General features: G+C 33.4%; 3 protein-coding genes and 1 pseudogene across 5 annotated transcripts; 2 read left to right on the top strand and 2 right to left on the bottom strand.

The window, feature by feature from the left end:
• Positions 1-486: 486 nt before the first annotated feature.
• Positions 487-1953, bottom strand: LOC105167203 (protein RESPONSE TO ABA AND SALT 1-like). The gene is made up of 2 exons (XM_011086826.3): positions 1158-1953; positions 487-908 (listed from the first exon to the last, which is right to left on the bottom strand). Exons 1-2 carry the CDS (start codon positions 1386-1388, stop codon positions 636-638), a joined length of 504 nt encoding a protein of 167 aa, XP_011085128.3. The 5' UTR covers positions 1389-1953; the 3' UTR covers positions 487-635.
• Positions 1954-5251: 3298 nt separating this feature from the next.
• Positions 5252-9287, top strand: LOC105167040 (xylan O-acetyltransferase 1). 2 transcript variants are annotated; one of them, XM_020695301.2, is made up of 6 exons: positions 5252-5411; positions 5678-6249; positions 6350-6527; positions 7541-7740; positions 7869-8027; positions 8761-9287. In XM_020695301.2, exons 2-6 carry the CDS (start codon positions 5735-5737, stop codon positions 9107-9109), a joined length of 1401 nt encoding a protein of 466 aa, XP_020550960.1. In that variant the 5' UTR covers positions 5252-5411; positions 5678-5734; the 3' UTR covers positions 9110-9287. The 2 variants fall into 2 exon arrangements, with proteins under 2 accessions (XP_020550960.1, XP_011084898.2); XM_011086596.3 differs by lacking the exon at positions 5252-5411 and having other exon boundaries at positions 5442-6249.
• Positions 9288-9798: 511 nt separating this feature from the next.
• LOC148787611 (cytosolic sulfotransferase 12 pseudogene) lies at positions 9799-10886 on the bottom strand (annotated as a pseudogene).
• Positions 10887-11894: 1008 nt separating this feature from the next.
• LOC105167202 (xylan O-acetyltransferase 1) lies at positions 11895-15754 on the top strand. Of its 2 annotated transcripts, none has more exons than XM_088882794.1 (5): positions 11895-12646; positions 12750-12927; positions 13860-14059; positions 14188-14346; positions 15196-15331. In XM_088882794.1, exons 1-5 carry the CDS (start codon positions 12066-12068, stop codon positions 15200-15202), a joined length of 1125 nt encoding a protein of 374 aa, XP_088738920.1. In that variant the 5' UTR covers positions 11895-12065; the 3' UTR covers positions 15203-15331. The 2 variants fall into 2 exon arrangements, with proteins under 2 accessions (XP_088738920.1, XP_011085127.3); XM_011086825.3 differs by having other exon boundaries at positions 11899-12646; positions 15205-15754.
• Positions 15755-15975: the final 221 nt, after the last annotated feature.

The raw sequence follows: 15975 nt of genomic DNA, 5'->3' as shown, positions 1-15975 counted from the left end.
CGAGTGAGCGTTTGATTATTAGCTACATATTGGTGTGAGTGGGCTGGACATCTGTTTCAAATGCTCTAACTTTGGATCATGGATGATTGCACTGTTGGACCCTATTTGATAGGGCTAGACTCTTATTCAAATAATCTGATTTCATCATTTATCGAGGCCCAAGATTAGTCCATCTCTCATTGATTATCAAGGGAATTAGATTCCAACATGCCAAAACATTATCACGTAATTAGTATATAATTTTATATACAATAAATTAATTAAACTAAAATGCAGTCACATATTTATGTAATTGATTAAATACCTCTAAATAGGACTTTCTCATGTATAGGCGTCTTAATTAACTCCAGATAAATGGTAAGAGATGCTTCATGAAAAAGTTTCCCTACCAAATTATACAACCTTTGGTCTCACAAACGAGTATATATGAATTATTAATGATAATCAATAATATATTATTTAAAAAATAATGGTATATTTCAAAATTTTGGTAAACTAAACAAAGTTTGACAGCTAAATGGGAACTACTTGCACAACAATAAATCATCAAGATAATAAAACAGCAACAGCCAACAAACCAACAATTGGTAATAAGCTAAATTGTTCCTTTCCTAGCTAGCTAGATAGGCTAAGTCTCAAACATATTCATCTGGCTCAGCATCTCTCATCATCCCCCATCGACGAAGTATGAGTTGTAGCTGCATCGCAGCTGCCAGGAACCTGATGGTTTGACCCGATTTTAGTATCTCTATTAGCATTATTCCAGTTTTCATTCTCAAAAAATCAGCACACTCAACTAGAGCCTCCAACACTGATTTCAGCTGATCGACAAGCAATGCCATGCTATGCCCTAACCCGTTCCTCAGCTGGCCCCCATGCCTCAACAATTCCAGCATCGGTGGACTTGTCTGCAAGGCCAGAATTTCAAGTTGGAACATTAAGTATAAATAGTTGGGATTTGCAATGAGTTTCTATCAAGATTCTTGAAACATCTCTATCTTATTACTTAATTATTTAAATACAATCAAGAATATCTAAAATCTAAAAACGACACAAAAATTTATATAGTTCGGATCAAGTCATATTCGAGTATGTACCACAATTACCTCACATTACCCCAAATTTATTATGTAAGGGAAGGAAGTAATAATTATTACCATGACTTCTTGGACCTTGTCAAACTCATCTGTGATTTCTTTCTCCTCCTCCTTGATTTCCGTCATCAATGTGTTTATCCTCCAAGACTGTTCCTCGGTCAAGTCCAAGACATTGTTGATCACAAGCCGGTATGCCAATCCAGGCCTAAATCCGCCCATCCAGAGATAGGCTCTCTCGAACGAGCTAAACCAAGTAGGCATAAGCACTAGGAACACATTGTCCCCAATCATTCTTGCCTTGGCTTCAAAGTACTGGCGAAAGTGCCTAATGACTCGGTCGATAAGGTCTTTGCATTGGGCCTCATTCACCTCATTGTCTCAGCCGTTTCTTGAAATAAGTCCGAGGAGGTCCCGGAGATAATGCTCTTTATCTATGAACCATTGGTCTACAAAGGCCTCAAACGTTTGAGCACTGTCGTTGGTTTGCAATGGCACTACAGGAAGAACCATGATGCAACAATTACCCTTTAACATGTACAATCAAGAATCCAAATATTCTGGTTATATAGTACATCAAGCTTCGCGGCTAAGGATGAGAGAATATTGAAGAAACTGGACAACTCCATCGCTGTTGGGCAAGAATTTGCATTTTCATCACGTGACAAAGATGAGGAGGAGGAGACTCTCGTGGAGGAGATTTGGACAAGAAATGCCGTCACAAGATTGATGGAGAAAGATGGAGTTATTTGTTGGCCGACTGTTCTCAATTTGCAACTTCTGCAGAATTTTGTCCGTAGGTTGTATCTCTCACTACTTTCAATTTCTTTTAGAAATTCATGGAGGAAGAAGAATTGATCAGCTCTGACTCCAATCTCGCCTAGATCCGGCATCAAGTATATATAATAATGTAATATTAATACTCTCACTTCCGACAAAGATTAATTAGACACAAGTTGTAAAATTTACGATTTAGACAAGAGTTAAAAACAAAACACCAACAGTAGATCCTTCTAGCGTTATGCACGAAAAAATCTTATACAAATTATATTTGATCGAATCAATTAATTATAGGGGAAGTGTGATATAATTGCCATGTAATTAGTCATTTTTTAATAAATGTCAGGTCTAACCAAACCTGATTTGTATTAGACCTTTCCCATTTTGGACACAATTAGGATTAAATGGTATTATCTGCTAGTATCATTTTTGTATGCGGTGATGTTTCGCTTAAAAATATTATCTATTTCTAGATAGTGTGAAAATTGGTAATTTTGATCTTTTATCAATTTATTTTGATAATTTTGTCATGTAATCGTTTATTATAAAATGTTAAAAGAATGAATTTGAAATATACATCATATATCTTAATTTTGAAAATTACGATAGAAAAATGAAAAAAGTAAAATCTAGAAAGTGAAGGATCTGGTTTAGGATTAGAAAGTGATGAAAATTTGAATTGTCTCTACTCCACTAGGGTCTGTCGATTAGAAAGGCGAAGAGACAGCAGCTTAGCTCAGTGCCCCCATGGATGAAAATGCAGCGACGTACCATGATCACATTGTCTTAAAGGCCAAGAATTTTGACTTTGTCTGATTCTATTTTTGGATTGTTCTAAAATATGGAACACATAAAAAAAAATATTATAAATATATATATATATATATATATATATATATATATGCGCGCACGTGCAAACTGTTGTCTTACTCAATTTTGACTCACTCTATATTTCCAATATATATTTTTACTCATCCCAATTCCTAGTCCGCTTGGATTAATTCGACGCAATATGTACTATAACTCACGACTTCCCGTCCTATATTTATGTTTTCCGTATGGTTCCATTCGTATTGGAGTATATTTCATTTTTTGTTATTAGCATTAAAATTATCAATATATAATTATATTTGTAAAAAATAATAATTAATTGTGAAATGTTTAAAATTAAATTTATCAAAAAAAATAACAAAATATGTAAATAAAATAAATTATGCAACCAAACATACTAACGAGTTATAATTCAGAACGGAAATGTAACTTTGCCTTAAAAATAATTGGTACACAATTAATAATGTTTGCTTTTTCATGCTTACAATGATTGTACGTAAGTGGGTTTTAGTCTGCACGTTAAAATTAATATTGTCTAATCACACTTTGTTTCTCTTTGATTTATTACTCTGTATGTAATAACTACTACAAGTACGTAGGCCCATCCTTGTACTATTTCTTTTTTTTTTTTTTTTAAATTGGTAGGGTTATCTCTGTTAAATTCTCATTATAGGCGTACCAAATCAGATATATATAATTTAAAAAAAAAAAAAGAAAACTAACTACAAATAATTATGTCTCCTACTGTAATATTTTAAAATTTCAGCATGTATTATGCATATAAATTAAGGTACCCCACTTTAGTCATTACAACTAACATATTTAAATAAATCGGTTAAAATCTGGCATACCAATATTTTTTGTATATATTGTTTATATATATATAGACCTGAGTGGTTTGTTATTTATTTAGTTTTTAAAAATAATTAATTACATCTAATCATATTTACAATAGACAAATAAATAATTATTATTAAAATAAATTGATATTCAAACATGAATGGAATTTGAACCCATACATGTACTAAAAAAAATTATTAGCAACAATTTTATTGATTATGTATTAAAGTTGTGATAAATGACTATTATTAATTATGATTAAATAAAAATCGATACAAAAATTTAAATTATCTACAGTAAAAAAAAATTTGGTCATGGTTATGGCTTATGAGCTATGGAATTTAGTCATATAAATATTTTAATCGTACTTGTAAAAATTATTGTCAACAACCATTGGTTGTCATGGTGACAATAAAATAAAATTATTGTCAACAACCATTGGTTGTCATGGTGATCAATAATTTTATTGTCGTATTATTTTGGTGCCCAGACATGATGATCATTTCAATTGATCAAACAAGCCACATATTTAGTAATTTAAGAGAACATTAATGAGAACATATATATTAATTGGTATACAGTGAAAGTACCTATGTATATTTGGATATTGTGCAATTAAAAGGGTGCATTAATTAATTATTTAGAATTTATTTGAATTTATTTCCAATTTACTTTTTTTTATTTATGGAATAAAAAAATGTATAGCGTGAAACAAACAAGATCATTTTACTCCATACACACACACACGAAAGAAGGAAAGGGAAATTGTAATTTTAGTTTTGTAATTTAAGAAAATAGTATTTTTAGTTTTGTAAAATTGATTTTCGTAATTTAATTTTGAAATTTTGATAATTTTAGTGTTTTTTCAGCCAATTTGATCGAAAATTGTAATTTACTTGCAATCTTAGTCCTGCAAATAAATTTATGTAGGACCAAAAATATCAACTTCCTTAAGTTATAGGATTAAAAATGCAATTTAATTGAGACATGAAATCACATGTAATTTTCTGACAAAAATGATGAAAATTGCCAAATTTTTAGAGTTACATGACTAAATTGCGAAAATCAATTCGTGCAGAACAAAAAATGCCACCCCCCATAAATTGCAGGACTTAAATTACATTTTTTCCGAGAATGTTGAAGGGCATAAGAGAAATTCAAACGGATAAATTTATATATATGTTAAATTTCATATAAAATATAATGAGTTCTTTTAAAATCTAATATAATTATAAATATATATTCTCGTTGTTTGAAAAGTTACCAATAAATTATAAAAAAAATGTCTAGCAAGTATTTTCTTTTTTTGAAAAAAACTAAAATAGAAATTCAGAATTTTCTTGCAGATGGAATGAGAAACTCATATATTATTACAAGAGAGTTACCGAAAGTAAGATTTTATTTGCTTAAACAATAATTCTCTTATGATATTATTAATTTTGAATATAATTTTAACCAATAAATAGAAAATTTTAGACTTTCGTATATAAAAACAATGGGATTCATGGAGAAAACATAGGAATATATTTTTAGACCAAAAGTCAAGCTAAAAAAGTAAAAAGAAAGGTGCTTTGAATATTTGGATGTCCAGCTAAAAGGACAAAACTAACCCCCAACCCTCAAGATTGGATTTTTTATTGTAATACATATTGCATCTTATATTTGCAGTTATGTATGCATGTCCCGTATATAAAAATTATGTCATAACTCAAGAATCTTTGGCATAACTCAACTCTTCTCCTTTCTCTCTCTCTCTCTTCTTTCTCTTTCTGTCTCTCTCTCTCTCTCACACACACACAGACAGAGAGTCACTTAGAAGAAGAAAGTAGAAGATGTGGGAAGTAAGAGCAGTTAGAAAGTGACGAGGTGAGAAGGACAAGGCTCCCGCCACCATCCATGCATCTTAACCTAACCGCTTTCTTCAAGACAACCCCATTCCTATCTCACCAAATCCCAACTTAAACTACATTTTCATCAACAAATTCTTCTTCTTCCTTTCTTCTCAATTTCCTTCATCCATTAAACTAATTACTATAAATAATGTTAGTAGAGATGATGAATTATATCTCAATATTAATCTCATGCACTCTTAATAATCTCTCTCATCGCACCCTCCCCCTTCTCTCATGCAGCCCTCACTCCGCCGCAAGTTCTCTCCGGAGTTCTACTCCGACGCCGACGCCCCCACCATGAAGCCCCCCGCCTCCGCCTCCCGCAAGGGCGGCAACCTCTCCGTCTTCGCGCTGGTTTTCTCCATCTTCCTCTTCGGCTGCTTCATGTACAATGAGAACGTCAAATCCGTCGCCGAATTCCCGTTTTCACGCCCCAAAGCCAAAGAAAGTCAAAGAGGCCAAACTACGGAAACCTCCATGACGGTTTCCGTGGTCATGAATTCAAGAACCGTAGTGGAAACACAAGTAGACGACAGCGCGGCCGGCGAACTCCTGGCAGCGGGCATGATCGAAAAAGAGCAGAAGAAGAATGTCGAAATTATTCCGGCTGATGAGGAGGAGGAGATGGAAATCCCGCCTGAAGAGTGCGATTTGTTTACAGGGAAATGGGTATTTGATAATTCTTCGCATCCAATTTACAGAGAAGAGGAGTGTGAATATCTGACAGCACAGGTGACTTGCATGAGGAATGGAAGACGAGACTCTTTGTATCAGAACTGGAGGTGGCAGCCCAGAGACTGTTCTTTGCCTAAGTAACCTAAGTTTTTTTCCTCTTCTTGAATTGAAGTCCTATTATTTATATATATTTAGTGAATACTGAATATGTTTGTATTATTATTAATATATATTAAGGTTTAAGGCAAGATTATTGATGGAGAAACTAAGGAACAAGAGGCTGATGTTCGTGGGAGACTCATTGAATAGGAACCAGTGGGAATCCATGATTTGCTTGGTTCAGTCAGTGGTTCCTCCGGGGCCGGGCAGGAAAAACTTGACCAAGAATGGCTCTTTGTCCGTTTTCAGAATCCAGGTTACTACAACTCTATTTTTTCGACATAATCATAGTTAGTGGTCCACTCACTCACTCACTACTTTATTGAATGTCTGTCTGCGACTACTTTTTTGGGTTTGTTGAATAATTATAGTTGGGATATATAATCTTTCGCACGAAATTTATAATCAGGATTATTTATGTATTAATTAAGGCTTATTGCATACAAATAGTATAATATTGTTTTGAGTCTTTAAACCTTTTTGGATCATCACTCATCATTATAAATGTTTAATATAATGAAATGCTTTTTTAATTCGAATCTATTTGATCCATCACACTTCAAATTAACGTTAATTAAGTATTTAAATTATATATTATAATTATTACCAATATTGAATTTTATGTTATAATAAAACTTCATAACAATATGTAACATATATATATATATATATATATATATATTCATCCATCGGATCATTAACTTTAATTTGGATTTTCCTTTCTCGTAATTGTTTCAAAATTCTCACGTACATGGATTACATGCTATTTGATTTTTAATATAAAATATTATTTTATATTAAATTTAAGAAAATAAATTATATATACATGTAGAAGTGAAATATTAAATTTAAAAATATATAAAATAAAATAATAATTTTAAATAAACAAAAAGAATGTGAATTGTAAGGGACCCACATGCGCAACTATATAATTATTTGATAAAATTAGGTGAATACATTTGGTACGTGTAATTTGAGCAACATGCACCCCACCCACTCTAAAGTGGGTTAAGGTGGGACAATATAAACTTGATATGACATCATATTTTAATTTGAATCGAATTTGTTCAAATGTGAATCAATTTTATATATTGAGTATAATATATTTATCGTATGATTGATATATAGTTTAAAAAAATAATTTATTAGAATTAGATTAAAAATGAGTAAAATCTTTTAGATAAAATAAATGAAATTTAGAAAATAGAAATGTTTATTAAATTAAATATATTCCCAACTAAATAGAAGTAGTGTTACCTAAATGAGCAGGATTACAATGCAACAGTGGAGTTCTACTGGGCTCCATTCCTGGTGGAGTCAAATTCAGATGATCCAACGATGCACAGCATCTTGAACCGGATCATCATGCCTAAATCAATTAAAAAGCACGGCAAGAACTGGAGGAACGCCGATTATTTAGTCTTCAACACCTACATCTGGTGGATGAACACCTTCACCATGAAAGTTCTGTAAGTAATAAAATAATAATGATTTTGTCATTAATTTTATTTTATTTTTTACTTAATTTGCGACCACTAAACACACACACATGGATCCCGACGGGTCACTGATACGATGATGTTTGGTGGATCACTAGTCGAGGATCATTCGAGGAAGGTGCGACGGAGTACGATGAAGTGGATAGGGCCTTGGCTTATAGGAGAGTGCTGAGGACTTGGGCTAAGTGGGTCGACAAAAATGTGAATCCAAATCGGACCCAAGTCTTTTTCATGAGCATGTCTCCTCTTCACATCAAGTAATTACCTGCTCTCTACTCCATTATTTCTTCTTCCTTAATTTGCTTAGAAGCTAATTTAAATTTTATGTCCACAGCTTTAGTTTCTTTCAATTTTTTTCCCTATATATTATGATTTTAACTTATTTAAAATTGAATATTCAATAATTAAATTTAGTTTTAATCCTAAGTATGCATACTTGTATCACAACGATAGCTCATTATAAGGGGTATTTGTTAGACAATAGTTAATTTTAGGGAGTATATTAAAATTTTTAAATAATGATGAGGCATTTGTAATTATGATAAAGTTTAGGAGAAGCTTATTGTAGTTTTACCTTTTCTCTTTTTTTCTTTTAATTTGTAGAACCCTCATCTTCTAATATATTTCCAAATAAAATGCTAAATGAGTTTGACTTCTCAAATTAATTATTCTAGGTTGGTAAACCACTCCTAATAATTCAATCACTGCTATAACCCATACATACCACGTAATATTATAAATCCAATTACGTCCTACATATATAAAGTGTCGAAAAATTTAATTTAAATTGGGTTTGATTAAATTTAAATTAATTATATATACATAACAAGTACAATACACTTATGGTGTGATTGACGTATAATTTATTAAAAGTAATCAATCATATTATTAGTATATGACACACTTTATCTGTGATTAACTTAGTATTTTCCCAATTCTCAAACTAATCTTCTAAATTCAACATTATATTTTCATATCCACGACATGAAGGAGCCTGGATTGGGACAACCCAGACGGCATCAAATGTGCTAAGGAGACAGCTCCAATCCTCAACACGTCAATGCCCCTAAACGTGGGAACGGACAGAAGGCTCTTTGCTCTCGCAGCCAATGTGACAAAATCCATGAAAGTCCCTGTCCATTTCCTCAACATAACCACACTGTCCGAGTACCGGAAAGACGCCCACACCTCAGTCTATACCATCCGCCAAGGCAAAATGCTCACCCTGGAGCAGCAGGCCGACCCTGCCACCTTCGCCGACTGCATCCATTGGTGTCTCCCTGGCTTGCCCGACACGTGGAATGAGTTCCTCTATACTCGTATCATATCACGCTCTTAGTTTAAGTTTGTAAGATAACATATTCATCCTCAAAAGGACTAGGTTTCACGTGGAATGAGTTTCTTCGAGCTCATATGATGTCATGTTCACACGTGCTTTTCGTGAGAAAATCTTGTATATAGTGAATGTATTTCATATTATTTTCTTTTTATTATAAATAGTAAGATTTTAATTTTAACACTGGGTTTTTTTTTTCTTCTGTTTTGAGTTTGGATGGTGGGGGTGGGGGTGGGGGTGTGGGGATGATTAAGGAGGCACATTTGCCCATTGGCAGGCACTCAATTGTAATATATATGAATGTTTGGTAGGAAAATAAAATGAAAGCGAAATTGCAACTATTTCTTCATCAAATTTTTGTGCTTCTTCTGCTAACTTATCATGTTTATTTTTTTTTTATTTTTTTTTTTATGATTGGAATTGAGAAGTGTTGCTTGGGTAAAGCCCACCAAAACTGGATTAGATTTTTTAGTTCAAATTATATTTCATTTAACATATATATACATATTACTTGTATAATATTCATGTTAATCATTTCTACACAAACAAAATCAGAAAAAAGAAAAGAAAAGCATTAATGACACCTTTGTAAATAATTAATGCAAATCGAAAACAGATTAGTGTATCAAGTATTATATGATGACAAATTAATGGGATGTAAAAAATAATTAGGTCCCATCACTACAAGAAATCTAACTTTTTTAATTATGGTTAATTATTAAGGATAAAAATAGAAAATCTCAATGGATAATAATTAATTACGGCTGCATAATAGTTATTAGTCGTCGTTTTTACAAGCAAGGCCAAATATTTGCTATGGTTAAAAACTATGGCAAATATTTTGGCTATAGGTAAACCATAGCAAATGTTAAGTAATTAACCGTGGTCAAAACTTAAATTTTCGTATGATTTTGTTTGACCACAGTAAATAGTATGTATTGATTTAATGTGAATTATATTTCAATATTAATCTCATGCATTCTTAAAAAATTATATTGCAATAAAATCCAAATTATTTTTGCTTGAAATATATTTTGAAAGTACTTTTAAAATTCCCAATTAATAATTTTTTGTGACTAATATTATACCTGGGCCTTTGGGTCGGTTTTCAGGTCCTCATATTTGAATAAAAGTATTTCCTCAGGCCTTTTCTGGCCCTCCTGCCAGTAGTCCACCACATGTTCGAAGAAAGGCCCGTATTGATAGACTCCAGTGCAGAAGCAATCCACGGCCTTTTCTAGTGGAAACGGTTCTTGATTCGGCCTGAAAATTGAGTTGAAGAAATGCCACATTGAGATTAGGGTATCCTTAGGGTTCCTGGCAATGTACACGATTTTGCAGGCTGAATTCTTGATGGAATATGGTAGAACGGCGTGTGGAGCAGACGAGGAGCCGATGCGTCGTAGAGGTCAGCTTTCTGGGGCTTGGTTGAATAAATCGTGCTTTCAATGGTGGGGACGTGGAAATGAGGGTTCTCCACTGTTAAGATGTCGTGTTCTTGGTTTTGCTGCATGATGCAGAGGGAGAGGGCTTTGAGCCATGTGGTGCCGGTTTTGGGTGTTGATGCGAGGAGAAGGTCGTCGTCTCTGGCCTGGAAGGTTGACCTGAAGGTGATGGCGGGCTTCACCAGGCCGGGCTCGAACCAGAAGCCTTCCCACTGGCAGATGTCCATGGCTTCCCAGAAACGCGCTTTTGGCAGCTCGTTTGGAGAGTCGTCCATATTGTTGGAGGTTGGGGTTTGGGAAGGGAGTGAGTTTGACATGGTGAACAATTATTGGGAGATAATTGAGAGGGATGAATGAGAGAGTTTGTTACCTGAGCAGATTTGAGGGTTTAAGGGTAGCTAGCTAGCCCAAAAATTCTTACCAAAACTAGAAAGAGACGAATCAAATCAATACACTTGTTGAGATTAATTAAATTTGATTGAAATTAGCATTAGGTTGCATGCATTAATGGTGTTTTCAAAATTTGAGGGCATTGGGATTCTAAGAAGACGATGTTGAGAAATTAAATACTAGTGAAGTGGAAGGCATTGACTAAAGTGTAATTATGAAGGGTAAAAATATACAACCTAAGATTGGTAATAAATAAAAAAGATATGGAGAGGCGTGGGTGGGGTGCGTGAGTTTTAGAAGAGTTGTTCTTACCTGTTGGTTTGTGTGGTGGGTAAGAAACAAGAGAAAGGGCAGGGGAAGTGATGGAGAAGGTGGTACGTACGTTTTGAAGCAGCACTGCAGAAACTCAGATTTCTAGCTTCTTTGTTTGTCTAGTGTTGTTAGCACCTACTTGCTGTTATTTAATGCTGCACACTGTTTTCATAAATTACCGTCTTTTCCTTGAAAATAATTCATAAATTACTACTAATAATATCAATTCTCAACATAAATTTTATTTTACAACATAGTAAAATAGTATGAAATACTCCCAATGCCTCCAAGTTACAACTATGACTTGGACAATGTTAAATAAATAATCATCACTACATATTATAATGTTTCAAATCAGAAACTATATATTGACTAATAAATAATTCAACATGCAGCATCAAAGTTAAGTTGAAGAAAATCACATGCATCCCAAGCTTTTAAAATCATAAAATATTTAAATACCATGTAACATCTCATGTTTATAATAATTATATATATAGCTGACTTACGCTCGCGCATCGATGGATTTATAAAGATTTGTAAAGCCCATTAATTATTTAAGTACATCATACTCAGTTTTCCATGACATTTATTTTCCTTAATAAAATTTAAAAAAAAATTGTTATTGAGAGTAACAAATACAATCGCCAACTTAAACTACATTTTCATCAGCAAACTCTTCTTAATTTCCTTCATCTACTAAACTAATTACAATAAATAATGTTAGTAGAGATGATGAATTATACTTCATTATTAATCTCATGCCTTCTTAATAGTCTCTCTCATCTCACCCTCCCCCTCCCCCTTCTCTCATGCAGCCCTCACTCCGCCGCAAGTTCTCTCCGGAGTTCTACTCCGACGCCGACGCCCCCATCATGAAGCCCCCCGCCTCCGCTTCCCGCGAGGGCGGCAACCTCTCCGTCTTCGTGCTGGTCTTCTCCATCTTCCTCTTCGGCTGCTTCATGTACAATGAGAACGTCAAATCCGTCGCCGAATTCCCGTTTTCACTCCCCAAAGCCAAAGAAAGTCAAAGAGGCCAAACTACGGAAACCTCCATGACGGTTTCTGTAGTCATGAATTCAAGAACCGTAGTGGAAACACAAGTAGACCACAGCGCCGCCAGCGAACTCCGGGCTGCGGGCATGCTCGAAAAAGAGCAGAAGAAGAATGTCGAAATTATTCCTGCTGATGAGGAGGAGGAGGAGATGGAAATCCCGCCTGAAGAGTGCGATTTGTTTACAGGGAAATGGGTATTTGATAATTCTTCGCATCCAATTTACAGAGAAGAGGAGTGTGAATATCTGACAGCGCAGGTGACTTGCATGAGGAATGGAAGACGAGACTCTTTGTATCAGAACTGGAGGTGGCAGCCCAGAGACTGTTCTTTGCCTAAGTAACCTAATAATTTTCCTCTTCTTGAATGGAAGTCCTATTATTTATATATATATTTAGTGAATGCTGAATATGTTTTTGTATGATTATTAATATATATTAAGGTTTAAGGCAAGATTATTGATGGAGAAACTAAGGAACAAGAGGCTGATGTTCGTGGGAGACTCATTGAATAAGAACCAGTGGGAATCCATGATTTGCTTGGTTCAGTCAGTGGTTCCTCCGGGACCGGGCAGGAAAAACTTGACCAAGAATGGCTCTTTGTCTGTTTTCAGAATCCAGGTTACTACAACTCTATTTTTTCGACATAATCATAATTATTGCTCCACTCACTCACTCACTACTTTATTGAATGTCTGTCTGCGACTACTTTTTTGGGTTTGTTGAATAATTATATAGTTGGGATATATAATCTTTTGCACGAAATTTATAATCAGGGTTATTTATGTATTAATTAAGACTTATTCTATACAAATAGTTATAATATTTTTTTTGAGTCTTTAAACCTTTTTGGATCATCGCTCATCATTATAATTAAATGTTTAATATAATGAAATGCTTTTGTTTTTATAATTCGAATCTATTTGATCCATCACACTTCAAATTAAGTATTTAAATTATATATTATACTTATTATATAATTATTACTAATATTGAATTTTATGTTATAATAAAACTTCATAACAATATGTAATATATATATATATATATACTCATCCATCGAATCATTAACTTTAATTTGGATTTTCCGTTCTCGTAATTGTTGCAAAATCTTAGGTACATGGGTTGCATGCAGTTTGAATATTGGATTTTTAATATAAAATATTATTTTATATTAAATTTAAGAAAATAAATTATATATACATGTAGAAGTGAAATATTAAATTTAAAAATATATAAAATAAAATAAAAATTTTAATAAATGAAAAGAATGTGAATTGTAAGGGACCCACATGCGCAACTATATAATTATTTGGTGAAATTAGATGAATAAATTTGGTACGTGTAATTTAAGCAACATGCACCCCACCCCCTCTAAAGTGGGTTAAGGTGGGACAATATAAACTTTATATCACATCAAATTTTATGTTGGACCCAATTTAATCAGATGTGAATTAATTTTATATATAAACTAAATAATCTTAGAAAATAGATATGTTGATTAAATTAAATATATTTCCAGCTAAATAAGAGTAGTGTTACTAAATGAGCAGGATTACAATGCAACGTTGGAGTTCTACTGGGCTCCGTTCCTGGTGGAGTCAAATTCAGATGATCCAACGATGCACAGCATCTTGAACCGGATCATCATGCCTAAATCAATCAAAAAGCATGGCAAGAACTGGAGGAACGTCGATTATTTAGTCTTCAACACCTACATCTGGTGGATGAACACCTTCACCATGAAAGTTCTGTAAGTAATAAAATAATAATGATTTTGTCATTAATTTTATTTTATTTTTTACTTAATTTGCGACCACTAAACAAACACACATGGATCCCGACGGGTCATTGATACGATGATGTTTGGTGGAACACTAGTCGAGGATCATTCGAGGAAGGTGCGACGGAGTACGATGAAGTGGATAGGGCCTTGGCTTATAGGAGAGTGCTGAGGACTTGGGCTAAGTGGGTCGACAAGAATGTGAATCCGAATCGGACCCAAGTCTTTTTCATGAGCATGTCTCCTCTTCACATCAAGTAATTACCTGCTCTCTACTCCATTATTTCTTCTTCCTTAATTTGCTTAGAAGCTAATTTAAATTTTGTCTTAGAAACTAATTTAAATTTTATGTCCAGTGCTTTGATTTCTTTCAATTTTTTCCCTATATATTATGATTTTAATTTGTTTAAAATCGGATATTTAATAATTAAATTTAGTTTTAATCCTAAGTATGCATGCCTCTCTCACGACAAATTCCCTTGAAATTTGACATAATTTCAATTATTTAATTTATCATTATTTTAAAAACTATAAATATCCTCATAGAATCAACAATTGTCTAATAATTACCCCTCATGATAGCTCAAAGTAAGGGGTATTAGTTAAACAACAGTTAATTCCAAGAAGTATATTAAATATTTTATATTATAATTAGGTATTTCTAATTATGATAAATCTCATTAAATCAGCTTATTGTAATTTTACCTTTCCTATTTTTTTTTCTTTTAATCTGTAGAACCCTCATTCTCTAATATATTCCCAAATAAAATGCTAAATGAATTTGACTTCTCAAATAATTATTCTAGGTTGCTAAACCACTCCTAATAATTCAATCACTGCTAAAACCCACACATACCACGTAATATTATAAATTCAATTACGTCTTACATATATAAGGTGTCGGAAAAGTCTACTTTAAATTAGGTTGGAGATTAGAATTAATTATATAACAAATACAATATACTTATAGTGTGATTGACGTATAATTTATGATAAGTAACCAATCACATTAGTATATCACGCACTTTTTCTGTGATTGATTTAGTATTCTCACAATTCTCAAACTAATTAATATTCTAAATTTAACGTTATAATTTCATATCGAGGACATGAAGGAGCTTAGATTGGGACAACCCAGACGGCATCAAATGTGCTAAGGAGACAGCCCCAATCCTCAACACATCAATGCCACTAAACGTGGGCACCGACAGAAGGCTCTTTGCTCTCACAACCAATGTGACAAATTTCATGAAAGTCCCTGTCCATTTCCTCAATATAACCACACTGTCCGAGTACCGAAAAGACGCCCACACCTCAGTCTATACCACCCGCCAGGGCAAAATGCTCACCTCGGAGCAGCAGGCCGACCCTGCCACCTTCGCCGACTGCATCCATTGGTGTCTCCCTGGCTTGCCTGACACGTGGAATGAGTTCCTCTATACTCGTATCATATCACACTGTTAATTTAAGTTCGTTATGTAACATTTTAATCCACAAAAAATGAGGTTTCACGTGAAATGAGTTTCTTCGAGCTCATATGATGTCATGTTCACACGTGCTTTTCGTGAAAAAATCTCGTATGTAGTGAATGTATTTCATATTATTAGAAATTTTTTCTTTTTATTATAGATTGTAAGATTTTAATTTTAACACAGAGTTTTCTTTTCCTTCTGTTTTGAGTTTGGATGGTGGGGGTGGGGGTGTGGGGATGATTAAGGAGGCACATTTGCCCATTGGCAGACACTCAATTGTAAAAATAGAAAATCTTATTATGGATAAAAATAGAAAATCTTAAAATGAATACTAATTAATCACGGTTGCATAACGGCTATTAATCGTCGGTTTTACAAGCAAAGCCAAAATATTTGCTATGATTAAAAATTATA

This window comes from Sesamum indicum, linkage group LG7 (assembly GCF_026168435.1).
Source record: "Sesamum indicum cultivar Baizhima isolate 11 linkage group LG7, ASM2616843v1, whole genome shotgun sequence".
Classification (NCBI taxonomy): domain Eukaryota; kingdom Viridiplantae; phylum Streptophyta; class Magnoliopsida; order Lamiales; family Pedaliaceae; genus Sesamum; species Sesamum indicum.
Note: the sequence above shows the minus strand (reverse complement) of the source record. Positions and strands in the feature narration are given on the sequence as shown.

Bases quoted from the DNA above. Each gene is read 5' to 3' on its own strand.
- LOC105167202 (XM_011086825.3), top strand. From the start codon at position 12,066: ATGCAGCCCTCACTCCGCCGCAAGTTCTCTCCGGAGTTCTACTCCGAC. The intron at 12,928-13,859 runs GTTACTACAACT...CTAAATGAGCAG, and splicing joins TGTCTGTTTTCAGAATCCAG to GATTACAATGCAACGTTGGA. The intron at 14,060-14,187 runs GTAAGTAATAAA...GTGGAACACTAG, and splicing joins ACCTTCACCATGAAAGTTCT to TCGAGGATCATTCGAGGAAG.
- LOC105167203 (XM_011086826.3), bottom strand. From the start codon at position 1,388: ATGATTGGGGACAATGTGTTCCTAGTGCTTATGCCTACTTGGTTTAGC. The intron at 909-1,157 runs GTAATAATTATT...CTGGCCTTGCAG, and splicing joins ACAAGGTCCAAGAAGTCATG to ACAAGTCCACCGATGCTGGA.
- LOC105167040 (XM_011086596.3), top strand. From the start codon at position 5,672: ATGCAGCCCTCACTCCGCCGCAAGTTCTCTCCGGAGTTCTACTCCGAC. The intron at 6,250-6,349 runs GTAACCTAAGTT...ATATATATTAAG, and splicing joins AGAGACTGTTCTTTGCCTAA to GTTTAAGGCAAGATTATTGA. The intron at 6,528-7,540 runs GTTACTACAACT...CTAAATGAGCAG, and splicing joins TGTCCGTTTTCAGAATCCAG to GATTACAATGCAACAGTGGA.